This window comes from Suncus etruscus, chromosome 4 (assembly GCF_024139225.1).
Source record: "Suncus etruscus isolate mSunEtr1 chromosome 4, mSunEtr1.pri.cur, whole genome shotgun sequence".
Taxonomy (NCBI): Eukaryota; Metazoa; Chordata; class Mammalia; order Eulipotyphla; family Soricidae; genus Suncus; species Suncus etruscus.
Window position 1 is genome coordinate 20296305 of NC_064851.1, and position 20389 is coordinate 20316693.

Here is a 20389-nt window from a genome sequence, read left to right on the forward strand (position 1 = left end):
TTAGCAGGGTGTAATGATATATAGGAAAAAAAAAGCAATCTTTTAAGATTAATTACTAATTTATTGGAATTAGAGGGAATGGCAACTGAAGAGGGGAGTCTGGGTTGCAAAAGCACCATGGGGATCATGGTTTTATTAATTGATTTGAGAATATGCAAGAGATGCTACTTTTCAGATTTCTTTTGAATAACAAAGATTGGGTATTTCAAGGTGAATTGGAAGGCTTAAAGTGGGAGTGGCAGGGTTTGAGCTGGCTGTTTTCCAAGGCTGGCAGGAAAGAGGCTGAAGGAGGCTGAGGATTGGTTTGAGCAAAGTAAAGGGTACATTAGGCTCAGAAGTTTTAACAGCAAAGTGTAGATATCGCAATGTTTTATGGCTTAGCAGATGATACTTTGTAATTATCCTGCTTACTGTGCCCTTAGAATTTTTTGTAGGCACTGCAGCAGTTTCTGTTTTATGGCACTTAGCCTCACTTTCATTAGTTTGTCTCTTTGAATTCTCAAGAGGGGGGGCTTGGCCGTGGAATTCAGTGGGCAAAGGACAGACAGCTATAGATTTAGGAGGGCGGGGGAAAGCCTGAAGGGCAGAAACTTGTGAATTAAGAGAAGCAGCCTGTTTTTGAAGGCTTAAGATTTGTTTAAGATTTTTAATTTGGCCAAGTAGCTTCATATCTATAGCTTTAAGAGGGGGAGCGGTGAGAGGAGGGAATCTGCCATGGTTAGGGACTGAGCGTCTTGGGCATTTAGAATTTTTCCCCTGGGGTGCGGGGGATCAGTGGGAGGCGTTTGAGAAGGTAGCTGCGGAGGCTGCTGAGCAGGCGGGGGGGGGGGGGAAGACTTTTTCCATTAGGGAGAAAGACAGGAAAGGTAGTAGCACTGGTTTTTGAGCCAAGAGCATTATCAAGTTTGTTAGAGAGGTGAGAGACCATGGATGTAATTGTGGTGAGTTGGGAACTCAAGTCAGAAAAGGGGGGGGGGGGAAGAAAGCAGCAACAGTTTGTTGCCGCGTGTGGGGGAGCTGCTGGAATGCTGGCTCTGGGGAGCGACTTCCAGGCATAGAGGGCAGCAAGAGCCATGTTGGCAAGCTGGGACCTGGAAAGTGTGTGCTGTACCTTTAAGGTATGAAAAGAGGCGAGGCCAGCTATACGAGCTTAGAGATCAGAATTCCTGCCTGTCTGCAAGGGCTTTGCAGCGGAAAAAAAAGTTAACTTCCCAAGAGACAAAGAGTTCAGCTTTTAGATTCTAAGCAGGAGAGCGTGTAAGGGGCTTGGGGGCCATAGGAGGTTACGGCTTGAAATGGCTCTTTGAGGCTTTTCCAATTAAAGGCTTTGTATTGTTGCAATTGCTGGCTAAGGAGGGGAGGGTGGTGAAACAGGGACGGAGCTGAAGCTAGGGAAGTGAAGGGCTGTTTAGGATTTTGCACAGAGGGTGCAGCGGCCTCTTCTGTAGGGGTTTGGGTGCATAGAGCAGAAGCATGGACAGAAGTAAGGGAGGGATATAAATGAGAAGCATTAGAGAGATCTTTAAGAGCATTAGTTACTTTGGAGACAAAGGTAGAAGAATCAGTGATGGAGGGAGGACAAGGGGAAGTATTCTCAGAGGGAGAAGGGAGATGAGAGACAGAATTAGAACGAGAGGGAGTCCTGGAACACTCACGGGAGACTTGTTGTACATGAGATTCAACGGCATGGATGATGTCTTTGGCGGTTCCGGCATTTTTAGTTACAATGATATCTCTTAACAGGCTCCAATATTGGAACATAATTTTTTCCTTCTGTGAATCATCATTATTTACAAAATAATCACTCATTTCATGTCCTACTTTGTCCCAAGTGGACGCAACAATTTCTGGACAGGTAATAATAAACCAATGACATACATTATGAATAAACATAAGAAAATTACAAATATTCTTTTTGGTAACCTCTACATGTCTGGCTTTCAACTCAGACTGAATATCAGTAATGAATTTAAGTTCAGTACTCAATGAAACACCCATGGAAGTGAAGCCAACGGGCGAAGCCCCAAGAGCCAATCAGGGGCGGTGATCAGAACGACTGAAAAAACTGCAGTTTAAATATTTGATTAAGGCTAACTCGTTTCAACGCCTACCCGGATGGGGTATATCCTGCGATTTACGAAACAGCTCCGGACTCGCCGACCCGTAGTCGTTCGGAGTGTGGCGGTGGTCTTCGTGCCCAGCGTTGGGCGCCAAAATGCGGGGTCCTGAAGCCCCCCAGAGGGGCCCGGCCAGCAGGAATTAGCTGGGAAGACTTCTCAGACAACCGCACTCCTATTTTGCTAGGTAGAAGAACAACCACACCTGTAAAAATCTGAGAGAGGTTAATAATAAAGACCCAAGGCAATGTCTCACTGCTCAAGGGCAACTTTATTTGGCTACAGCTCCTTCTTATATAGAGAAGGAGAAGGGGGCAGTACAAGGGTGATGTCAATCACACTTTTGGCATGAAAATTACTTCATTATTCCAAATAAGGCAAGTGGGCAATACTTCTTGCAGTATCCATGGAAACATCTTGTGACCTTCTAGCTGCATTCCTAATTGCTTGACTATCAGGAGGTGGTGCAAGATGTGCTTGCCTCAGTGATCTTGAACAGACAATGTAGCATATACACAATAATGAATGTCTTGTAAACTCAGGGATATGGTTAAGGGAGTAAGGCCTCATTTCTGGGAATGGTACCGGGCCGTGTTGCTCTCCTCCGGGCTACAAGATTAATTATCTCCTGCAGCTGCATTTTCCTTTTTCTTTGGCCCAAGAACTTACAGCAAGACTGCATGTAGCCTTTAGGTGAAAGGCTGGATTATGGCAGAAAGAATAGCAAAATGGCCTCAAACAAGTCAGTCCCCAACAAGATGGTTGGTCCAGTATTCTTCCATCAGGGTAAATGGCTCAAAGCCACACAGGCCTCCCAATTGCATGAAAAGGCTGTACCAGGCCCACAGGGCCTTTGGCCACACCTCTGGGTTCCGCTGTGGGTTTCTTTTATTGTTTGTTTTAGAGTAGCCCAAGCAAATCTCAGAAGGCTGAAGTATAGGGGGGTAAATAATTTGCTTCACTTGTGCCCAAATGGGGTTCAATCCCTGGCATCACATAGGGTCCCCTAAGTTCTGCCAGGAGTGATTCCTGAGAATAGAGACAGAGATAAGCCTTGAAAACCACTTGGTGTGACACAAAAACAAAAACTAAAGGAAAATCAAGCAAAACTCAGAATATTCAGGGCCAATGGGACCACCCTAATAGGGCATTAAAGACCATGTGGTGGGACCTAAACCTGCAGTCCATCTTTCAGTATCTCCATGGTCCCTTTGTTTGTTAAAGCAGTCAGAGACCACCGCCTCTGAGCTGGAGAGACAGTAGTGGACAGTATGCTTGCCTTGCATTTGGCCAATCCTGCTCTGATCCCCAGCACCACATATGGTCCCCCATAACTATTAGGAGTAATCCCAGGCCTGACAGAACTGGGTGTCAGGTATAGCCCCAAACTCCAAACACTCCCCACAAAAGACCCCACCTTGCTTTAACAGAGGGTAAGATGCACTCTGCTTCTCACTCTTCAGTCTTTATCCCACCAGGGAGAACTGGGCAGAGGGGGACAGAGGCAGCAGCAGCCCTGGGTTCCCTCAGTTGTGAGGGAGGCTCTGCTCTGGTCCAGGTGGAAGCTCCTTCCCTCAAGGGAAGCATCCAGCACCCTTCCCTGGGCACCTGATCCCGTGCTGGGTTGTGCTGAGTGTTTGTTGCCAAGGAAACCAGGTCATTCTGAAGGCCCAGATGTTCCCACATTTCCTCTTTAGGAGGCCAATCCAGTGAGGCACACAAGAAGGACAGAGATGTGAAGGGACTCTGTGGAGGTGGCAGGGACCCCAGAGGTTGGACTTCTTTCCTCATTAATCAGGACAGAACAGCTTTGAGCCACAGTGCTTTTCATATGCATCCACAGCCTTCACAGAGCAGTCCTTTGGCCCTGGATAGGTCATGTCAGCATTCTTTGTTTCCTAAAACAGGTGATTCAGACCATTTAGGAGAGCTCTGAAGAAGAAACGGGCCATAGATTGTTGGATTACTAGTCCCACCCTAATCAATATTCATACTCTGCTTTAGGGTGTGTGTGATCTGGTGATGGGATTATTGGATTATTCCCTACTTGGCATTCCCCTCCCACCCTAGGGAGAGGCCTGGTTCTTGTCAATAAAAGTAGGGGTCTGAGGAAGGCAGGCCCTCATTCTTCGGTCTTCCTCCACTAAGCTTCTTTCCTTCTTAGGAGCAGGTTTGTGTGTTGGGATTCCTTGCTTGAGTGCTGGACTTCCGGAACCTGTTCTTGTACCTTTTCACTGTATGGATTATTTCCTGCCTTAGTGTTTGCTTCCAGACCCGCATCTCACCAGATCCTTGTTTTGGAGCCCTGAGCTCTGCTTGGAATCAATGATAGAGGCAGGCATAGAGATGGCCAGAAATAATCAGGGTCTCTCAAAAGGGGACTACACTCCCCACTACTACTCATACCTTCTCAAGGTCATCCCTGATCAGTCTGTCTTGGAAACCACATCCTGTGTTTTCATCCAGGCCTTTTTACTTTCTCTCTATCAAGTGCCCAAGTCCTGCGACACCTCGAGCTGGTCTGTCCCCTTTCTGGGGACAGCCCAGGTACTGAACTTTACATACTACTTCATCTAACAGTAGGACTCAAGAGCCAGTGGACCCATTTTTGTTTGGTTTTGGATTGGAGCCATGCCTGAGATGCTCAGGGCTTACTCCTTGCTCTGTGCTCACAGATCACTTTTTGTGGGCTCAATGGACTAGATGAGCTGCTGGGGATTGAACCTATATTGGACACATGCAAGACAAACTCCCTGTCCACTCAGTGGACATCCAATCCAGTGAAACTGACAGTCTTAATTCATTTTTCACACACTGAGTTTGGGTCTTCTGAACCTCATATCAAGAATAAAATGTAAATGAATGCAAATCATCTCCTAATTTATGCAAACCAGCATGCAAATACATGCCCTCAGATTTGCCAAAAAAATACCAGCCTGGTCACCTAATTTAGCAGAAATTAACAGGAGAAGATGTGTCTGTCCCTCAGAATTAGGTTCTGGCTGGAAAGATCTGAAATAGGAATGGTGCTGAGGGATCCCTGTCACCCCAGCCATGGCCCCACTGTCACTGGAACCAGAAGCCTCCAATCTAGGATGCCCATAAAGTCCAGTTTCCTTCACATCTGTGCCCAATAACCAGCCACTGAGCACCTGGGTGTCCTTTCCCCCCAGATGGGGCCCTAGAGGAGAATTCCCTCTCTCTTCCCACACCCTTTAGCCAGCCAGGTGCTCACACTAGTCAGATCTTTTTCTATCATAGTCAGACCATGGTATGGATCCTGTTATGCACCCCAGGCTGAGGGATGGTTATCACCATCTTAATAGGCCAGTGACTGAGACTCCTCTGCCCCACCACCCCTCCAAAAAAATAATAATAAAGCTAGCTGCTCTTCCCTCCACAATGGGCCTTCAGCAACTTTCTTTTTCAAACCTATATTGCCCATGGGAGCTGGGTGCCATGTTCTGGGAAGGCAGGGGCTATGTCTATATGCCCTACATGCCCCCTGCCCAGCACCTGAGTTCACTCGAGCCTGGCACATAGCCATGCATGGCAGAACACTTGCTAGAAGAAAGAAGGTCCTGCTTGAGGCTACTCATCCCAACACAAGCCTGGTTTCTGCAAACCTCACTAGTCTCTGTAGGACCTCGTTCAATAGCCCATAACAGGGGTGTTTCCTCAACATCACAGAGCTTGAACCTGCATTTGCTGCAGAAGGGTGGAGTCCCCAAACTAGCTAGCTCTGAGTTCAGCCCTCACAACCCTCCTCCATGTGGGCTGCATTCAGACCCCAGAGAGGTGAGACCTAGAGTGAAGACACCTGGCAGGGCTCCTTCTGGAACTGAGTATTATCACATTAATGAGTCTCGCCATGGACCCTAGCAGCTCTGAGCATTTTAAGTGAATTCACTGGTTTCAGCCCAGAGGTCAGTAGATAGCATGAGGGCTTGAGGGAAGAGATGGAGACTTGAACCTGTGCCCATGGAGGTCCTTAGGAACAGCATGGAGGTGGCAAAGTTAGGCTAGGGCCTGGTCTCAGGGCTACAGATGGTGCAGCAAGCTGGATCTCAAGGACTAAAACTCTTGAGTCATCTAGGCTGTTTTTGAATCTGTGAAGTGGGATAAACAGGCCCTCTGGGAGCAGCGGGAGGGTCCTGGGAGTGTCAGCTACATCTTTCACACTGGGCTAGGCTGTGCCTAGATCACATGCAGACTGCAACAACCCAAACCATTCCAAAGTGCCCCCAGCTCCACCAGAAGGCCCAGCCCAGCTGTTAGCCCCAGGGTGCCTGGAAGAACAAATCCCTGTGGGGAAGAAGGGGCTGCCTGTCTGGGAGACCACCCACACTGACCATCTGCTCACAGGAGAGGAGGACGATCCACACTGACCACTGACCACCTGCTCACAGAAGTGGGGGATGGACCATACTGACCACTTGCTCACCAAGAGCTGATTGTAGTTTCTCTTGATATGCAGAAATGACAAGAAATTGCTCAGGCAATTATATTAATTTTCCTCAATTTACACATTCTTGCTATTTTGTCATTTCCTCAGGTAAGTGTAAATGGGGAACTGAGAGCGGATTGAATGGTGGGATTGGGTCTGTGCCCAGGATTGTTGTTGGGGCTCTCACAGCTGCAGCCCATTTCCCCACTCATACTAGGGGGTCATGGAAAACAAGAGATCCTTCTCCTACTTCACCCATAGGGCTCTACATCAAGTTGGGCAATCCTCTTAAGACTGTTATCTCTCTCCCCTCAGACTAGCATCTCTTCCTGGGCAGAACTTATGCTTTCCCATCACACCAGCAAGTTCTTGATAGTTAAGCTAGGTTCTCCTATCAAACTTGGACTTCTAGAGAGGCAGACCCATGTGCCCCATTAGACTAGCAGCTTCCCTGTCTACGTAGGTGGGCAGGGTTAGGAGTCCACCGCTAGACTGGGAACTTATGAGAATAGGTCACTGTCCCCTGCTGGGCTGGCACTGTCCTAGGAAAACCTTAACTGGTCTTCAACATGTAGGAAAGGGCCATCTCATGACTTTGCTAAATAGAATAGGGGCACCCACAGACTTTGAAACATAAATTAAGGGCACCCCAGATGTTGATGCTTAGTGCAGGGGCACCCTGCTCACAGTGATGCATCCAAGCACCATGTCCTTGTCCCATCATACTCAAAAGGACCCACTGTCCTTTTGAGGGCAGCGCCCTTTGACACAGCTGGGAAATTGAGGCCCAGAGGTTATGAGTTTACCTTAAGCATAACAGATGGGAGGGGTCATAGAGAATGACTCCACCTCAACAATAGGCTTCCCTCTCCCCCTTTCTCTGCCCCACCCCCCCCAAATACCTATTTGGGCCTGCCAGGGAACCAGCATGTCCTAGGACAGGCCCCATCCTGGAAGGGAACAGCAGCAGTGAATGATTCCTCCAGGGGTCGAGCTAAGGGGCTTTCCAAACCAGGGTAGTCCCCTCCACTGCTTACTGGGGCAGAGCCAGGCCAAAGGGGTGAGCAGCCAAAACGCAGAGACTGGGGGTAGCTGCAGGCACAGCGCAGAAACACAAGTAGGAGGCAGGATGGTGGTTTGCGGAGTGTACTATCTCCAGGAGCAGCTCTACAAACTGGCCAGTGGACAGACAGCTGGCCGCACTCACTACAAATGGCTCTTTTTATACCCACCATTTAAATGGCTCCCTTTTTCCTCAGTCCCCTTCTACCTGGTGGTTGTCCCCCATATCCCTCCTATGGACCCCTTTGGCTTTCTTTCCTGCCAGGCAGGCACTGACAGAGGCCAAGGTGAGAGCAGGGAGTGCTGTTTCTTCCAGCAAGCATCAGCAATGCAGTTTCCCAAGGACAGGTGCCCCTTTAAACAAGGGAACATTCTGGCACCCCACGCTCTGTAGTATGGTGGACAACTGCCCTGAGGAAAGGGGGACCCAGACTGTTGGAAAAGTGGCTGCTGGGATTGGGAGCAGCAATTCTCCATGTATCTTTATTTTGCCGTTAACGCCCATGGAACTGAGCTGGCAGGTGGCCATGACAGCCACAAACTTGCTCCTGGCTCGTCTTCCTGCCAAGCAGCGGCAGAGAAATCCTGTCTGGTGACAACTTGCTGCCTCCAAAACAAAAAGTCTCCATCCACGTTTGGACGTTATTGTTACTTTATTCCAGCATCTCCCAGAGCTCCAATATGTACAGACTTTATTTATACACATATAATATACACCATATATACGTATTTATAGATATTCACACACCCACTCACGCGCGCCACACTCACACAATCCACACCCTTCCACTGCCTCGGAACCATACCACCCTGGCCGCTAAGGGCCAGAGAGCAGGCCCCAGGTTCACCAGGCATCTGTGAGGTTTCATGTTTTTGTTTTTTGTTTTTTGTTTTTTTGCTCTAAAAAAACCCTGCTATTTCCTCTAGGGCTCTCTATCTCTCCAGCCCCAGACATGCCCACATTTTATTTGAAGAACAGGATTTTCCTCTGCCCCGTTGGGGTAGTGACTGGAGCATCCAGGTCTGTGTGCAATGCAGGATCCCACGTGGGTTACCTGGAAGGCAAAGCATCCAGAGCAACCCCTGGACACCTCCGCAGCTGGTCCTGGGCCCCTGTATGTGGCTGTCATCTGCCCTGGATGAGGGCTATAGGGTCAAGGGCACCTGCCAGATGAGGAGGGTGCTGTCCGTCTCCCCACAGGGTGCCGGCCTCCCACTGACACCCTGTGCACTGCCAAAGTTGCGGTAGCCCTGCCCGCCAGAGATGATGGCCACGGAGCAGATCTCCTTGCGGTGGGCATCCCGGGCACAAGGTCGGCTGCGTACCCACACGTCGGGGTCATCAGCCATCTCATAGATGGAACCGTCCTCCTCACTGTGCTCCAGAGTGGGGCCGTCGGCAGGTGGGGGGTCGTGCATGGAGAGCAGCGGGCCAGGCAGGTGGGCAGTAGAGCGCAGGCGATACTGCAGAAGGACACCCTTCTTGCGGGCCAGCTCACGGCTGGCAGGGCTGGCGGGCCCAGGGGCAGGCTCAGGGGCGTGCCCTTCTGACTTGTCCTCCTCTGCCCGGGGTCCCTCAGCCTCGTCCTGGTCACTCCGCAGGATGTCTGGGGCTAAGATGCTGGTGGCCACGGCCAGAAAGGCCACAGGTCCGCAGTGGCCATTGAGGGAGACCATGCCTTTCCCTGTAGAAGAGGGGAAGTGGGTGCTTTAAGGGAAGCGCCTGACAAGGGCTCCTTGAGGGATTTTGGTTGGGGTTTCTTTTGGGTTTGGGGGTTGGTTTTTGTATTATTGGGGGGGGGCCACACTCGGTGACATTCAGAGGATACTCCTGGCTTTGCGCTCAGAAATCGCTACTGGCTTGGGGGACCATATGGGACGCCAGGGATCAAACCAAGGTCCGTCCTGGGTCAGCCACATGCAAGACAAACACCCTACTGCTGCGCTATCGCTTCAGCTCCAGGTTTTGGGGTTGGAATCTGGTCAATGGAATCAGGGTGGAAATGCTATTGCCTTGCAGATCCATCGAAGAAACCCTGCATGGTGCTCTGGGAAGGAGTTGGAGCTGGAAGCAGCTGGGGAAGAGGGAGGGCTTGATATCCACTAGGGACCAATGGGGCCCTGACAGGCATCTCAACCCATCCTCAGACCATCTTGCCAGAAGGTAGAGCCGGGCAAACTTGCCAAGTCAAGGAATGGAGGCTCAGGAAGGACGGGTAAAGGCAAAAGGGCAAAATCCAGCAGGTGTCAGACGGTCTGGGCATGAGCCACCTTGGGGACACAGCCTTGAAAACATCGGGACACAGACTACCCCTACCCAGCTAACCCCCACCCTGTTCCCAGTTCCTCACCTGTGATTTTGGGTATACCCTCTAGCCGAGGCACAGGCAACAGCACGATGACCCCCTGGTCAGTACCCACCCATAACAGCCCCTGGCAGATGAGAAGGCTGGTGACACACAGATGCTTCTGGCCTGTGGGGAGAGAGGCTGACATGAGTGGCACCCTCCACACAGGAAGGCAGGAGCCTAGGACCTAGCCTGGCTTCTCTAGGGAGACTGCAGAAGGCAGAAGGGCTATAAACGGGACTGGCCCTGGGTCCCCCTGTCCAAGTCTCTGTGTCCCCTCTTGCCAGACCTGGAGCTTCTCATCCACTGGGGATGGTTTACGTGGCCTACACCAGGGGTACAGCCAGCCTGTGGGAAATTGAGGTTGGAAAGGTGCTAAATTGTGGGGGAAACAGAGGAAGGACACAGGAAATCTGTGGGGAAATAACTTAGAAACTTAACTCACTTAGTTCAAAGAGCCTAAGCAATAACAGAATGGTTCAACTTGTACCAACCACAGCTTAGTAAAGCTTTAGACACTGACTTTAGTGACACCATAGAGAGATTTAACAATCATTCAAATTGACCCACGTTGATCTAAGTTGATGTAACTTGGAGGGGGGGGTTACACCCTACAGCACTCAGGGGTTACTCCTGGCTCTACGATCAGAAATCACTCCTGGCAGGCTCAGGGGACCATATGGGATGGCAGGGATTGAATCCAGGTCAACCATGTGCAAGGCAAGTGTCCTACCCCACTACCCACTGTGCTAACACTCCAGTAATGGGGCTGTTAATTATATAATATAATTATACTGATTAATGTTAATAATGGTGATTAATATAAATATTATTATTATGTCATGGTTAAAGCAGTGCTACAGCTGATAGTTTTGAGATACACAGTTACTGCCCCTTCACTATCATCTCAGTACTCCATCTCTTCATCCGCTGTCCAGTGTTGGTTTTTGGACCAAATTTCTTCACTCTGATTACTGTGGTTGGTTAAGAGAGGAGAAGAGGAAGCAAAAACAGGAGCAAGGAGCACAAACTTGAAGCAGAGGACCAAAAGGGGGGTAGGGTATAAAGAAGGTGGGAGAATTCAAGGTTTCTATGCCTTATCCATTTTCTGGGAAGAGGAAGAGACAGGTGTGGGATGGTAACAGGTAACACAGAGATGGCAGTGAGGCACACCCTAAGCCCCAACCTGGGAGCTGCATATGGGGTCTAGAGACCAGCACATATGAGATGAGGGTGGAAGAAGGCCAAGTGGCAGGGTCAATCCCTCTGGCCACACTACTGGCTGACCTAAGCAGGGGTGGTGGCATATTAAAGACATCTTTAGCTGTAGTGTGACAGAGGCTAGAGTGCAGCAAGGCAGAGATGGTAGAGACAAGATCAGTGTGGCAGGGACATGTGCTGTGAAGAAAAAGGATAGCCATGTGAATGACCAGGGAGGTGAGGAACTGTCCAGTGCCTAGTAGTGCTATGCAAGAAATGGGGGTGGATGTAGGAGAGGGTAGAACAGGAGATGGGTGGGAGATGATAAATAGGGCTGGGCAGGAAGGGGCAGGCAGAAGCTCTGCTGGGGGCATCGTGTGGAAGCACAAGCCCTAAAGGGATGTCCACAAAGGCAGATCATGGACCTGTGTCTGACCTGGAATGTGATCCCGGGGCCTTGAGTAGGGTTGACGGATATTCAGAGCATATGGGAAAAGGCCAGCCTATTGCTCCATGGCCATATCTGGGGATCTCAGAAAGAGGAACCACAGGCCTCTTGAACTCTGAAGACAACACAGCTCACCTTCTGTCTTCTCTTCACCTCCAATCCCTGCATCTTATTTTTTCTCTTTTATTCTTGGTGTGTGTGTGTTGGGGGTGGGGGTTATTGAGCCACACCCAGTGGTGCTCAGGGCTGCCTCCTGGTTCTACACTCAGGGATCACTCCTGGCAGGGTTCAGGGGATTATATGGAATGCCAGGCATTAAGCCTGGGTCAACTGTGTGCAAGGTAAGTGTATGCATTCTGTGTTTTGTTTGTGGTTCCCCTTTACAAAGGTCAGCCTTTCCCTGCAGTCAAAGGGATCTCTCCTGTGACAGCCTGCTCAAGTAGATACCCACAGATTCTGGGAGAGAGGAAAAAAAAAGTGTGTGTGTGTGTGTGTGTGTGTGAGAGGGGGGGGGGTAGGGCGGGGGAGAGAGAGAATAGAGAAGAGTGAGAAAGAGTGAGACAGGAGAGTAAATGAGAGTGAAAAGGGGAGCATGAATGAATGAATGAGAGAGAGAGAGAGAGCATACATGAATGAGAGCATGAGCAAGAGTCAGTGAGAGAGGAAGAGTCACAAGTTGAAGGACACCCTGTGTCCCTGTCACTTACTAGATGCGTGAATCAAGACAAGCCTCTTCCTTCCTCTCATCAATTACTGGATAACGTGAATATACATTGCTCCTGCTTATGATCATTAGAAATGTATGTGTACAGATAGATATACACAGTTTACATAAGTAAGCAAGTGATAGATCTGAGCAGCTGAGCACTACCCTTAGCCCACAGCATGTAATCAATGAACAGAGGCGATGAGGATAATGTTTGTGATTATTAAAAGGCCCTAGAATCTAATGCTGTAAGATCAGCCCCGTCAGCACCATAAACCCACAGAAATAATAAAGCTGCGAGAAGCAAGGGCAGCAAATGTCATCTCACAGCCCCGCTGCCTTTTCTGGGGCCCCTGGGGCCTGGAATCTCATTCCTGAAGCCCCACACCCTCCAATGGGCAGCCCAGACTCCCGGTGAAAGGAGGGTAATGGAGAAACAGGATGAGAGGAGAGTACTAGGGAAAGACTTCATCTGCGAGCCTAGATCTGGGGTATCTCTCGCCCCCTCCTCCCACCCTCACCCCGTACCCACCACCTCGAGAAAAAGAGCAAGACACTTCACAAACAGTCCGCGTGGAAAAAAAAAAACGTCTAATGGTGAATAAATATTTTATCACAGAGACTTAATGCAGCAGCGTTCAACTCACCCAGACCATCTATCTGGAGATATACAACTTTAAAAAGCTCAGGCTCTCGGAGAACATTTTATTAATGACCTGTCTAGTTAAGAGGAGGAGGGAGCTTAGGCTCCAAAACACATTAATACCAGTCGGGGATGAAAGCCGAAGAACGGGGTCAGGGAAAGGAAGCGTGATAAATTTTTAACACGCCCTTAAAAAAATCCACACTTAGAGGAAGAACAAATTTATTACTAATTAAGCAATTATTTCATCTGGTGGCGTGGGGGAAAGGAGAAAAAGACTTTAAAAGCCCTTTTAAAAATATCTCTAATAAAGACTTGAAAACCCTGCTGGGTGGGTCTTGCTCCAGGGCACAAAGCAGGGAGGATGTCGGGATCACCCAGCCCTGGGAGTGCTCAGATCACTGGATCATTCTGGGTGTGGCTGAAGAGAAGGGCCAGGCCTCTGAAAAGGAGACCCAGGGCAGTAACCGAGGGCCCTGGAGTGGGCTCAGGAAGTGGGTCCTGGACATGTCCCCAGGGCTGAGGCAAAAGCAGCTGTCTTCAGTACATCACAGATAAGGCAGAAAGACACCAAAGAAAGGTTGCTGCAGAAATTGGGACCCTGGGGTGAGGAGGAGGCGGATGCAATGAGGGCAGGGATGGTGGTGAAGAGGCTGATAAAATGGAGATAGGTGAACAACCCCATCAGGACAAAGCATCTCAGAGGCCTGCACCAGCTCCAGGTCCTTATCCCTGTCATAGAGCTGTATGGACAAGTGGACAAGTTCTGACTCCAGATTCCACCCCAAGGATATCTGGGTCTGAAGGACAGGGACAGAGAGCAGTGATAGCCAGTGGGACTTGGCAGGGATAGGTCGGGGCCTACACCCAGACTATTTCTCTTCTCGGAACCTGAATTTTCAGGCTGACTGAGAATGTTGGTGTGTCTCCCCACCCTCGTCCCCACACACCCACCAGCTGGGACACAGCCCCCTCCTCACCTGGCAGGAGGAAGGTGGTCCTGGTGGCGATACTGATCTCTTGCAGATGTTCCATTGTCTCAGTGTGGAAGAGGCGGATGGAAGAGCCAGAGGAGAAGGCCATCCAGACGCCACTACCCGCCTTCACCATGTGCGTCACACTCACTGCCTCATCTTGGTGTGCCTCAAAGCTTTGCTGTGGCAAAGAGAGGGAGAGAGAGAGAAGGCACATCAGGGGCTAGAGGTTCCCTCTGGCTGCTGTGTATGGTCCACGTCTGATGATTCAACCAGGCGAACCCTCATAGGGCCTATCTGCTAATTGCCCTGGTGCAAAACCTTCTAACTCAGCCCACCTAGGGATCCTGCAGGAGCACCTCAAACAAGGAGTTCACTGGGCTTTTGGGAGGCCAATAGGACCTTTGGGACAGGAGCCACATGGAGGAGCCACATGATCAGAAGTGACCAAAGCAAGCCAAGGACAAAGCAACCAGGGAACAACAGATATTTCAAATGGGGATCACAAAAAGGCAGAGCAGATACATCAGACAGCTGAAGTAGTAGACAAGTTTAAAAACCCTCATAGTTGAAAGTATTTTCTTCCTGGAAATGGGTGGTGACCAGGAGCTGGAAGGGCAGGCCTTCAAGGACAAAACATTCCATGCTAGTGGATTCAAGTTGCTGATAGGTGTCTGTCAAATTTTGGTCTATTTTTTTTTTTCAGAGAGGAGGCAATAGGTCAGGGCTTCCACCCACTCACTCAGTGAGAACTTGGCTCTGCACCTCTCCAGACCCTCACACCAGGCTCCTATGTTCCAAGCTTGTTTCAGCATCATGATGCATCAGGGACCTCTATCCTCACTACAGAATAGCATATGAGAGTCAGAGGACTCAGCTTCATGAAGATAGCCACTTTCTCTGGCCCACATCAGCCCCTTCCCTTTACTCTGCTGCCTCCACACTGACTAGACACTGCAGACATGGAGCTCAAGGCCCTTCAACAGTCCCAGCAGGGCCCAAGTCCCCAGAAAATTAGCTCAGATACAGCTGACAAACATTCCCCACTTCCAGTCATGGCCTCTTTGTTGCTCAAACACACAGGACTAGAGACCTACTTGCTGGGGAAGGCTGAGAAGCTGTGGGTGGCCCCATAGATGACCATTTCAGATAGTGCATGTGGCTCATGGGGAATTGTCCACTCAGAACCTTGTTTCTGTAGCTAAACTGAGGAACACAAAGAGAGTTATAGTGACAGGAACCCAAGCAAGACCCACACTGGACTCTTGGGTTAAGCCAAGACAGTATATGATGGTTGTACCAGGACATGTCAAGGATTCTTCCTTCCTAGTTCTGTTTGTTCCAAGCTATTTCTATAAGAAGCATTTATAAGTCTTGGGGCCATAGTGATAGTCCAGTAGGTAAGGTGCTTGCCTTGTTTGTGGCCACCTCGGGTTTGATCATTGGCATTCCATATGGTTCCCAGAGCCCCACCAGAATTTCTAAGTGCAGAGCCAGGGGTAAGACCTGAGCACCACCAGGTGTGGCCGCAAAGCAAAACAACGACAAAGAGGAAATTCTTGGATAGAAGCTGCTGTGGGAATCAGATGTGCCAATGAAACAATCTCCCAGGGTCAGCCCATCATTTCTACCTTATTAGCACTGATATGGATGGATTATTGTGGGGAGAGATGCTGGGTCACCAGCTCCTGGTCACCACCCATTTCCAGGAAGAAAATCTAGCATAGGCTAGATTTCTTTTAGGGGGGCAGTTTTTTGGGGGGCATACCTGGTAATGCTAAGGGATTACTATACCTAGTTATATACTTGGCTCTGTTCTCAAAAATTACCCCTCATGGTGCTCAGGGGACCATATGAGATGCCAGGGATTGAACACAGATCAAGGCAAGTGCTCTATCCACTATACTATCTCTCTGGTCCCCAGATCAATCCACATCTTATGCTCCTGCATGGTCTGGGAGCAGCACAAAAGGTGAGCTGCTCCCACTCCAGAGTCTAGGCCACTAATACAAGAAACGAGATTCCTCCAAATCATAACCACTGCCCAGATAAACCTCATCAGGAGCCATTATGATTGGGCAGCCAAAGAAGGGAATTAATTATTCCTTGATATTAAAAGGGACATGAAGGAATCAGCTCAGGAATGATAGGTTGTGGGCATGGCCTATGCAAAGGGCAGGAAGGAACTTGGCCTACTTGAGAGCCAGGATGGTGATGGGGGACCTAGTGGTAAAACAGAAATGGGAGAGGTGATCCCAGAAAGGGATGGATGCTCACAGGAAGTTGTTCCCACCCTGCAGCTCATGCCTTATTGCAGAGACCCCAGATCCAAAGCTGGGGTCCCCACAAGCAGGTGAGGCCCATCATCTCCATTATGTAGAGATCCTCTGCATGACAAGGAAGGAAGTCAACATGGCATCAGAAACACTCAGAAGGGAAAGTACTGCCTCCTCCCTCGAACTGGCACTCAGGGGCTCCGAGGGCAAGTTTATGTTTTGGGGAGGCTGTTTCTTATTCCTCAGCACCCACTGCCATCGCAGTGAAGCCAGGCGGGGCTTGGTGTACAGCCAATCTCTTCAGTTCAGGGGAAAAATAGTTCTTCCAGCTCTCTGACCTTATACCCCAAATCCACTGCCTCCTGTCCTAGCAGCACTGGCTTTCAATTGTTTTTCAAGGGAAGCAGTTTTTGGGATTAGGGAGAGAGAAGACAGCCTACCCTCAGAGGACTTCTATGATAGCCTGGATGCTGGGAACACAGGTCCATGCTGAGGAGCCCAGCCAGGGAACCTCCCACTCCCACCAGTCACAGGAGAGATCTGGCCCCCACCCAGCAGCTGGGGTGGCAGCACGAATGAGGGAATCCCGCCTGTTTCCTCTGCAGACTTTTCCAAACGCCAACACACTCTTGCTGGCAGCCTAGGCAGAATGTAAACCATCCCCCACACCCCAACCCTCTCCTTGCAGAGAAGGTTTCTACCCAGACCCCAGGCAAGGTCAAAGATGTCTCACAAACCAAACCACCATCTCAGCCCCAAAGCTCAGGGCCCTGGGGAGCTGCACCTGAGCTTGTAGTCAGCCAGCCCCCATCCCCAGTGCCATCGGAATCTAATTAAAAGAGAAGCCTGTAGAGGCGGAGGCAGAAATCCGGGCTCATTTCTCCAGAGGCATAACAAGTCAGCCTCCGGGCCCAATGGGCTTGCACAGCCTAGTGCCAATCTGCCCAGCCCCCAGGTAAGGCGGGCGAGGCAAGGGCAAGGGATTCACATGCAGAACAACATAGCCACTTTGGCCCCTACCCTTCATGCCCAGAATTCTCCCTATGGCCCAGAACTGAGGCTGGAGCATGCTGGCAGGTCCCCTAAGCACCTAGGATAGGGTTGGGTCACACACACTCCTGCCTTGGGGGGGTCCCAGCACAGGGCTGAGGAAGCTGAGCCCAGCATCTCTGAGTGGGGGCTGGCTGGCTTGCCCATGTGGATCAGTTTTCCAGACATGGGGGGTTAACCTGTCTGGAGAGGTATAGAGATGAACTGCACAGAGGTGTTCAGATCCTCAAGCTCTCCTCTATCTACTCCTCGCTTGCAACTCAGGCCTTCCCCTGATCCCCTCCAGACCTCTTTGTGGTGCAGAAGGCAGTGCCAGAGTCCAGATTCCTGAGCGAGGGAGGCAAAAGTTCCTGAAGTGCTTATCTGGGTAAGCTGTGAGGACTTGAAGTGATAACATGGATCTCAAACTCAATTTACCTGGGGGCCGCAGGAGGCAAAGTTGGGGTGATCCTTGAGTGCAAAGTCAGTAGTAAGCCTTGAACATTGGCGGGTGTGACCCAAACAACTAAAACAAAACAAAACAAAACAAAAAAAGATTCCTCTAGGGCAGGGCCACAAAATGTTGTTCCGAAGGCCGAGAGTTTGAGACCCCTTGTTCAATTGAAAGTGAGCTTGGACTTCCAATTCAAGAGGGACAATCTGAAAAGCATCAATAGCAGTTAGCAGGGGGGAAACAAGACAGTTGTCCTCGCAAGGGGTCACAGATAGGTTGCCAGGGTTACCCCAGGCCATGATCCATCTCAGGTTCACCCTGTGCTGAGTCAGTTTCCAGTTTCTTAGAATTCACAGGGATGGTACTGGATTGATTCTCAGAGAGTCTCGGGCCAAGCTGGTGGCTGATCCTCCCTCATCTATCTATCTATGGTGGGGACAGGGTAGCGGCCACCAGATGCAGTGGGGCACTCCAGGGCCTGGAATGAAACAGGACTGTGTGCCCTGCCCCACACACACACACAGCATGGGGTTCCTCCCACCTCCCCCAAAGCTCTCACTGCAGATGTACACACAGAGGGTTCAGGTGAGCGATGCCCAGCAGTGCTGACACAGCCCAACATCCTGACACACACTGACCTCCCTCCATGCTGCTGCTGTGGCCACCCCACTCCCATCAATTCCCAGGACACGCCACTCAGCCGAGAGGGCACAGAGTGTTGCTGGCCCACAGCAGCTCCCTGCCCACCTACCATGTAGCCAGGCCTTCCACGGAGGTTCTCACCCCAGGTTCTTCACCCATGGGTGAAGGGATGAGAAGTGTCAGGGACCCCACATGCCAATGCAGAAACCCACACAATTGTGGGTTCACTTGGGCTTGAAGCAGGCTGTGGGTTGAGCCACAGAGGCCATACTCCCCACACACACACACCCAAGTTATTGGAGACATCTGGAGAGGCCGTGGATACATGCTTTCTGTCTCTACTGTCATTGCACATCTGGAAAAAGAACTGAGCTGGGGGCTGAACAGTAGTGGCACCAAATCTCAGGGCACAGTATGTGTATGGAGGGAGCGGCCAGACTTGCTATTGGTGACTTTCATGGAGAGGCCCTGCTACAGTGCTGGGAATCAGAGGACTCTGTCAGGACAAAGCTATTGTGCTGGACCGGGACCAGCCTGCTCTGGGCATGGATGGAGGGAAGGATGGAAGGGAGGATGGAGGCGAGAATGGAGGGCAAATGTAGGGGTAAGTGGAGGGGGGATGGGGCGGAGGTTTGGGGGGAGGATGCAGGACAGATGGAGTGGGGATATAGAGGAGGGTGGAGGAAAGATGGAGGGTAGGGTTGATGGGATTAAAGGGAAGGTTAGAGGGAGGATGGAGGGAGATAGAGAGGAGGATGGAAAGGGGTAGAAGGTAGGGTGGAGAAGGATGGAGGGGAATAAAGGGGGATGGGGAATGAAGAGGAGGGGTCAAGGGGAAGGTGGAAGGGGAATGGAAGATAGGATGGAGGGACTATGGAGGGAAGAATAAAAGGGGTGGACAGGAGGATTGGAGGGAAGGATGGAGATGAAGGGGCAAATGGATGGGGAATGAAGCAGAGGATAGAGGATGAGTGGAGGGGAGGATGGAGAGGAGGGTAAAGGGGCTGATGGAAAGGAGGGAGGAGGAATAGATGGGAAGATGGAAAAGGATGGAGGGTATAGAGGGGGGTGAAAAGGAAAGGTGAAGTGGGAGGATAGGGATGGGAAAGAGATGGAGGAGCAAATGGCCCAGACTTATCCGTATCAACCCCAACAAAAAGGGACTTGGTAGAAACTCATGTCTTTGGTGCTTCTGCTTTAGAAGCTTCAAAAGTTTTGCCAACAACGTAAAAGTGTACACGGAATCTATTATGCTGAGTGAAATAAGTCAGAGAGAGAGAGAGAAAAATGCAGAATGGTCTCACTCATCTATGGGTTTTAAGAAAAATGAAAGACATTCTTGCAATAATAATTTTCAGACCCAAAAGAGAAAAGAGCTGGAAATTCCAGCTCACCTCAGGAAGCTCACCACAAAGAGTGATGAGTTTAGCTAGAGAAATAACTACATTTTGAACTGTCCTAATAATGAGAATGTATGAGGGAAATGAAAAGCCTGTCTAGAGTACAAGCGGGGGTCGGTTGGGGAGGAGGGAGATTTGGGACATTGGTGATGGGAATGCTGCACTGGTGATGGGTTGTGTTCTTTACATGACTGAAACCCAAACACAATCATGTATGTAATCAAGGTGTTTAAATAAAATATATATTAAAAAAAAGTTTGTAAACGACCTTTACTTCCCCACAATGAACCTCTCTGCACTAGAGCCCACCTGTCAGTCAGCACCACCAAAACCTTCAGACACGCACTTGCCACCCAGCCCCAGTCACAAGCACAGCAAGCATCCAATAAGACAGCAGGGCATGCTAGCCAGCATCTGACCTTCAAAAAACAGAAGTGAACTAACTTTGTCACAAGTGCATCTGGCCGAGCTGGAGGAAGTAATATGGAGGATGCATCTAGAGCGTGGGTTATTGATATTCTCCTCATTAGTCCCAGTTAATTTCCCTTTGTTTTCTTCAATTATGAGAGCCAGTGTACCATGCCAGTTCCGGTGCCGGAGCCCCTCTGCCAGGAGCCCTGCACAGTGGCAAGCGTGGTCCAGC

The 20389-nt window shown here is 50.1% G+C and overlaps 2 protein-coding genes across 2 annotated transcripts in view; one reads left to right on the forward strand and one right to left on the reverse strand.

Annotated features, from left to right (window-relative positions):
* The window catches only part of PADI2 (peptidyl arginine deiminase 2), a 651199-nt gene that overhangs the window by 58797 nt on the left and 572013 nt on the right, over positions 1-20389 (forward strand). The window lies entirely within an intron of this gene.
* The window catches only part of ARHGEF10L (Rho guanine nucleotide exchange factor 10 like), a 124261-nt gene continuing 112132 nt past the window's right edge, over positions 8261-20389 (reverse strand). Inside the window, 3 exon segments of the mRNA XM_049772149.1 lie at positions 8261-9311; positions 9978-10100; positions 13952-14126. Coding sequence (XP_049628106.1) covers positions 8773-9311; positions 9978-10100; positions 13952-14126 — 837 coding nt within the window. The 3' untranslated portion in view covers positions 8261-8772.